This window comes from Medicago truncatula, chromosome 8 (genome assembly GCF_003473485.1).
Source record: "Medicago truncatula cultivar Jemalong A17 chromosome 8, MtrunA17r5.0-ANR, whole genome shotgun sequence".
In the NCBI taxonomy this organism is placed as follows: Eukaryota; Viridiplantae; Streptophyta; class Magnoliopsida; order Fabales; family Fabaceae; genus Medicago; species Medicago truncatula.
Window position 1 is genome coordinate 20,282,042 of NC_053049.1, and position 7,707 is coordinate 20,289,748.

At 32.9% G+C, this 7,707-nt stretch overlaps 1 protein-coding gene across 1 annotated transcript; it reads left to right on the forward strand.

Moving 5' to 3' along the window:
* Positions 1 to 376: 376 nt before the first annotated feature.
* Positions 377 to 7,496, forward strand: LOC120577672 (ribosome-binding ATPase YchF). Its single transcript, XM_039829444.1, has 11 exons — positions 377 to 692; positions 2,794 to 2,982; positions 3,119 to 3,172; positions 3,637 to 3,747; positions 3,998 to 4,060; positions 4,156 to 4,410; positions 5,003 to 5,149; positions 5,580 to 5,607; positions 5,942 to 6,012; positions 6,774 to 6,833; positions 7,096 to 7,496. The coding sequence occupies exons 1-11, from the start codon at positions 486 to 488 to the stop codon at positions 7,162 to 7,164; spliced, it is 1,254 nt and encodes a 417-aa protein (XP_039685378.1). The 5' UTR covers positions 377 to 485; the 3' UTR covers positions 7,165 to 7,496.
* The last annotated feature ends 211 nt before the right edge of the window (positions 7,497 to 7,707 follow it).

Sequence of the window (7,707 nt, forward strand, 5' to 3'; positions counted from 1 at the left end):
AAATCATTGATTGAATAAAAAACAATACGATGATGTCAATTTAATTTCGATTCATCATTTTTATTTGAGATATAATATTTGCACAACTATTTTTTGATAACTTTTAGACAACTTTCTTTTTCATACTCACATTATATTCTTAATCTCTCTTTTCCTTTTTCTCTCTCCTTTGTTTTTAACCAATAAAAAGAGAGGAAAAAAAGTTGTCATGAAAGTTGTTAGCAAATGGTTTTTCAAATATTATTGCTCTTTTTATTTGTAACGACTTTTAATTTCGATCAATATTTGAAAAAATTAAAATAAAAAATCTTTGCTTATAATCATTTTGTTTTTTTAATTTATTATCGTAACCTACTTGCAAACGGTAGGCAGGCGCATATATAGAGATAGAACAATCATCACACCGTAGCCATTGAAAATGTTCATAGAGAAGAAGAGATAACAACAACAACAACACTCTCTCTGCGCTCTTCTCTATTATAATAATGGCAACAAAACTAGTACCCAGTTTAGTTCATCCTTTGAAATCAAGGTTTTTCGGTAATACTCTTTTAACCAAACAATCTTCTTTTCACCTTTATGGGGTTCAACCAAAGCTTTCATATTCTTCTTCTTCTAAGATAAGCATGAGTCTCAAAGCTGGTATTGTTGGTCTTCCTAATGTTGGCAAATCTACTCTCTTCAATGCCGTTGTAAGTCACTCTCTCCCTTTTTTCATTTAGATAACTTGTAGGACTGACACTTCTGATCGAATGTGTTAGACATGTGAAATGTCCGACACAGACACATGTGATTATGTTTAATTATGCCATTATCTTCTTCAAGTACCACTGATGCTTACGTGTTAGTGTCCACGTGTTTGGGTGTTTAAGTATTAATCCTGAACTCTATATTTTCTTTGATTGGTACGTGTTTGAGAAAATGACTTTTAGATTAAGGCTATGTTTAGCATAGCCAAAGCGCTAGTTTATAGCGTACAAGTTCGTACTTACAAAGTGTATGATTAACACGAAGTTAATTTTAGATTTGTAGAATTGATTTTGACTTGTTTGAATGTTCTTGAGTAGAAGTTTAGTAGAATCGATTTTGTCTCCATAATTGATTTTAACGTGAAGCATAGATTTAATTTTTGCCTCGGATTTATTGTTCAGTCCACTTTAAATGAATGTATATAAACATAAATCACTTCAATTCAACTCACATTTAGCCATAATCAATTTTACAAAACCATTCGTTCAAAATCAATTTTAGTCATGGTTGAACCAAACTTAAATAAAGTAGAGTTTATATAGTGTATCACTTTCCTCTCATTTTTACCCTCACCATTTTAATTGAAAAAAAAATTAACTTTTAATTAAAAATATCCTCTAATGTTGTTTTATGTTTACCCGTTAGTTCCGTTGTTAGTTTTATCAAACACTTCAAATTTGTTTTGCTAGCTTATCTGCCATCAGTTAGCTTATCTGTTATAAGTTCATCTGCTATTAGCTAGTTTATCCGCTATTAGATATCAACTAGGTTATGGCAAGGTTTTATTTTATTATTGGTATGCTCTGTGATCGAGTCTTTTTGATGGTTTTCATAATCCAATGAGCTGTCCTTGTTTTGTTTTGAGACAAAGATGATGATAACTAAAATTGAAGTGTGAATTCTAGGGATTTTAAGAGAAATCCTAAGAATCCAACATCAGGAACACGTGTTATTGTTTTATCAGTCAAATGATTGAGAGAACGACTAATTCCGGCTATACTAAGCTATAACCAATTCATTATATTATTAAGTGTTGTTAAATAGAGGCTGGAGAGTTATAGCGTGGTGGAATTTTAACAAATCATTATTGTTCTCTATTATGCTTTTTTATACAAAATATTGTCCAATAGTGGCAAAATATTTTAACAATGATTATATTATGAAATATAAACAGGATTGAATATCTTATAGTCAACGACACTTGCATTTTAAAATGGTCCCTGTTTATATGAATGGCGAATTGGCGATGTGTTAGGACTTTGAATAAATGGGAAGATTGTAAACCAGTAACTAGTTAAGTCAGTTATTATTTAGTTTTGCTTGTTAGGCTTGTTCTTTCTGTTTTTGTTATGCTAAGGGGAAGGGAGGAAATAATTTTTGAACCAGAGAAGTCTCTAGTGTGAAAGGATAGGGCTCTTCTGGGGTAACCTTGTGTGCAGGGTTATCTTCTTGTTCATTGCAATCGTTTGCATTCAATAGATAATACCGGAAAGATGTTTTAACTCTTAACACGATGTTACATAAGAGTTAAGACTATAATATTCTTCATCGCTGCTTGAAGACACAATTTCGTTGTTGTCGCTGTGAGAATATTAAGTATTAAATATTTTTATTAGAATATATAGTCGACTATACTTTGTAACGAGCTACTGGTTAAGCTTCAAGTTAGCTGCTGATTACTAGGCTGTGAGTTTGCTTGAAATGAGATTTGATATTTATGGTTTTTGTCACGGCTTACATGTATATTTTTTTTGAGTTAAAAGGAAAGTCCACCTAGAATCAATAATTAAATCTTGTCTAGGAAATAGCCGTTGAGAAAAATTACTCTTGTTGGTTACTTTTAAAAATATAAGGAATTATTATTTTAGCATTATCCTTGCAATAACTTCATATGCCTTGGTGCAATAAAGAAAGAAAGAAACATTCTGTTCTATGTTTTGGTTGTTGCATCGATGTTTTGCATGCATATAGCCCTTGTTCTGAATGCTACAATAACATATCAAATATATCGAATTTTGACAAATAGTGATCTCACTTGTTTAGGTTGAAAACGGAAAGGCTCAAGCTGCCAATTTTCCTTTTTGTACAATAGAGCCAAATGTAGGGATTGTTGCCGTTCCAGATTCTCGTCTCCAAGTGCTATCCGATCTCAGTAAATCTCAACGAATGGTTCCAGCATCCATAGAGTTTGTAGATATTGCTGGCCTTGTAAAGGGTGCAAGTCAAGGCGAGGTTTACTTAATTTCTCTTCTTGTTTATGTTTTGTGTCAACTGACACTTATTTATCTTATTTTGTTATAACTTCTTTATTGTTGTAGAAAGTTACGTATGTATTGTTTTGATTGCTATCTTACTTCAACTGTTACAGGGTCTCGGCAATAAGTTTTTATCACATATTCGTGAGGTGGACTCCATACTTCAGGTGTTTATCTATCATCATTTCCTTGTCATCAGTTTACTTCCATCTTCTACTCTTTTCATATCGTATCTTCCTTTTTTATATACTAGAGGATTGTTTTGATCGATTTATAATTAATTCGAGCTTATTTACTTGCATAAGCACTTGTGAGTTTGTTTGGGAGAGATCTTACAGAAACTACTTAATTCCTTAAGCTCTCCAGATTAGCTTATGAAAACAGCTTGTTGCTTATATGAAAACGGTTTGATTTCATTTTATCTTATTATAGAAAAAGCTTATGCATAAGCACTTATATATGATAAGTGCTTACTTAAGTTGTTTATCCAAACAAAGCCTAGATCAGTAGTAGATATGCACATATTGCTTAACAAAACTTGGAGTTTGGTAAATACTGCATGTGATAAAACATGTTTTTTTAATCATTTTCTGATTATAACAATGCCATGGGTCGATGATTATCACCTTAGGTTGTACGATGTTTTGATGATAATGACATTATTCATGTGAACGGGAAAGTTGATCCCAAGTCTGATATTGACGTTATCAACTTGGAGCTTGTTTTCACAGACTTAGACCAGGTCAGCTTACTAACTGTCACTCTACACAATTTTACTGCCTTTATATCCTTTGAATCTGTTATTATCATTCTAAATGTTTGTGGCAGCGCATTTATGCCTTCAATGATATATATCATGATTGTATTAATTTACTTGGATGAAATTATTGTATCACTTTCCTTTCTCTTCATTGTGAAGAATACTTTTGGGTTTCTGCGGCAAAATTGACTATCAAATCAAACTAAGATATTCCTCGTTTGAAGAAATGCAGATTGAGAAAAGACTGGACAAACTAAAAAAGGGCAAGACAAAGGATTCACAATCTAAAGTCAAGGTTACAATCTTTAATTGTTATTACCCATCATTGCTTCTTGATATTTGTTGGTTGAAAAATACCATGTGACTTGATTTTGAAAATTTTGTTTGTAGGAAGAGGCAGAAAAGACTGCATTGGAAAAAATTCGTGTAGCACTCTTGGATGGAAAACCTGCACGATCTGTGACCTTAACAGATTTTGAGAGGGAATCTGTAAAGCAACTTTGCTTGCTCACCATGAAACCCATTATATATGTGGCAAATGTTGCGGAGTCCGATCTAGCTGATGCAACAAACAATGATTACGTTACAGGTGTCAAGAATGTTGCATCTGAGTTGCAGTCTGGAATTGTAACAATTTCAGCGCAGGTATACAGTTTTGATAGGCAACTTTTGAGTTATATTCTCTAACATAAATAAATATGTTGCCATTGTCTGTTTTCTAGTTACATTTGGGGTTAGGGATAAATATGTTGCCATTGTCTGTTTTCTAGTTACACTTGGGGTTAGGGGTAATACGTGAGTGTATACCCTATTACATGTGGCGCCCTCTGGAATATTCTTTTTCTTACTCCTTGCATAAAACCTCGACTCCTTTGATCCATTGTCTAGATTTGACCTGTGTATCAGTGTTAGATAAATGAAAATGTTACCATAATTCCATTTCAAGTCACTGTTAATTTTAGTATCGCTATCTTCCCAGTCCTAGCCATCTTGGTATTTTTAAATGGTTTGACTTTTTCTGTTCAATGAGTTCTTCTTTCTCTTCTAGTTTCATAAATATCATATGGGCAATTTCAACTTTCCATGAATTTTCAGTAGGGAATTTGTGCAATGTCAACTTTTGCTAGATCTATCACTTGATAGATCATGAAATCTCTTGATTGAAACAGCAATCATTGACATTCCTGTTATCATCGCCACAGAGAATCGAGTAAGATTTGTTTATTTGTCTATGCAGGTTGAGGCAGAGCTTTCTGAACTAGCGCTTGAGGAAAGACAAGAATATTTGAAATCTCTTGGTGTTAGTGAAAGTGGTCTTGGGAATCTAATTAGAGCAACATATGATCTTTTGGGGCTGCGAACTTATTTTACTTCCGGTGAGAAGGTAAGAGAAAATCCTGAATTTATTTAGAGATCATTACAGTTTAGAGTATCCTGTTTTATAAAACACTGGCACAGATACGAACACAATACTAACATTGACCCCAGTAATAATTTGAGAAAATTGAATAATTAAATATAAGTTATAACTACATGCGTCGGTGTTGTGTCGGACAGTGACGTGTCAGATAGCAACACGTGATGGACACCGGACACACCTTCAATGTGAAGTCTCCTTGTTAGATAGCCCATGTTAAACATGTATACGGTGATAAATATTGTTATATGGAAACTAGAACCTCTTGATTAGTTATTCCATAGTAGTTAATATTTTTGTACTTAACTAGTAAAATAAGTGTTCCCCAAGACATCCTAGTTTTTAATTCCTGAATTTCATCTCCAAAACTAATGCTGTTTTTCTAATGTATCCACAGGAGACAAAGGCATGGACAATACTTGCAGGTTAGTTTCTTCTCTGTTTGCACAAAAATTAAATATGTGACTTGATTTCATCCTTTTCTGAATACCATTTTCAAATAATTGGAGATATTAATATTTAAACAGATTGTTAAATTTAAATTGGAGTTTCCTTTATCCTTAGGTTTTGATATCTCTGAAAACTGTTTTTCCTTTTGTTGACAAATGGTTCTGGTTAGATTATATTGTGCCCTTTTAATGTATGTTTGATTGCCCCCTTTTAATGAAGTAGTCTGACTGATTGACCAAACAGAATCGATAATAATGTAAGGATTTGGATTGAATTTCTTTTCTAAATTTTAAGTCTCTGTTGTACTAGGAATGACTGCACCTCAAGCTGCTGGAGTTATTCATTCTGACTTTGAGAAGGGTTTCATTCGAGCAGAGACGGTAAGCATCATGGATGCATTTTTGAACTCCTATTTATGCTACGTTAATAATAGTGCATGACTTGGCATAGCAAGTATTGTAATATTTTAACACAAAGGTGGAAGTGATTTTGGTATTCAATATTCTATATGCAGGGGAATATATTATACATGACAAATTTAATAGAAGAGTTATAGGTTTTTGTTCATAGTTTATACTTTATACTGTAGATTTGAAAGCGAGCCAGGGCAATCTGGTTTTCAGTACTACTTTTGAATAAATGCATTGCATTTAATAAATCTTGTATTAATAATATATAAATACAAGTAGGCTTAAATATGCAAATGGTCCTTGAAAATATTTGCAGGGAACATTTGCATATTTAAGCCAAAATAAAATTGACGGAGCTTCTAATTTAGAAAAGACGTAGAATTTTGTGTTAGGTGGCTCGGACATATGTGGAAGGAGGGTTAACTAGACTGCGTGTAGTCTAATAGTTAGAGTTAGACCAAGAAAAGGTATATGCCATTGAGAGAAATGGAAGCGAACGGTCTATCTTTGAACTGATTACATGATAGGAAATTTTAGTATTATCTGGTCGGTGTAGCCGTCTCTACTTAGTTGGATAAAGCTTGGCTGTTTTGTTGCTATATCCTAGAACTGGCTTTGTTTATTAATCATTCTGACTCATGTACTGGGATAAATATGAAAGCTTGTCTTGATGGATTTGGGAAACTGAATCAAGTGAGATCTTTAAAACTTCTCTATTTATTTTCTATTAGGTGGCTTATGACGACTTTGTTGCTGCTGGTTCACTTGGTGCAGCACGAGAAAAAGGACTCGTAAGTTTCTCATTTCATTTCCCTCCCAATAAACTAGGCTGCCTTTTTATTTTCATTTATATCGCTTGGCTGTTATTGATTTCTATCACTTGGCGGTTATTGATTTCTATAAATGTGATTTGATGATCGCTCATTGTGTTTCATGTAATTGAACATCCACCATTTCCGTCCCCTGCAGGAGTAGGTTCAAACTTATAAACAAGAAAACATTTTCTATTTCCCTAAAACATTAACTAAATTCACCTAAATATGTTGTTTGCAGTTGCGGTCTGAAGGTAAAGACTACATTGTACGAGAAGGAGATGTAATGTTGTTTCGATTCAATGTATAATCGAACTTACTACTCCCAGATGGGAATCAGTGAAAATGTTGAGATATAATTTACGACCAAGATCAGGAAAATTTTCAGCCAATTGCTCGTTATAGTTTGCAAAAGCATTGTTTTTGTTTGTGATAAATGTGAGAGAATGCTCCAACCTAGGAGTCCATGGATTGAGACATATATACTACAGATCAGAAATTTTTCAGCCAATTTCTAGTTAAACTTCGGAGAGGCATTGTTTTGATTTAGTCACAATTTTTTTCTTTTCCATATTGTAATACATTAAATTTGCTTGACAATTTATTGATATATTAACAATAATGAAAAATATCTCTTCCTCATACTTGGCCTAATTTTAAAGTATGATAAAAAGTCTACGTAGGGTATACATGTCTATTTTCACGAATCTTGTTTTTTTCATCTGGTTCCATAATTAAGTATGCTGAATTTAGTCTAGATATTTCATGTGAAAAAGAAGCACATGAAATATAGATTTGGTAGCAATGAAATCATCTTGATAGCAATAAATTAATTAGACATACAAATTTACTA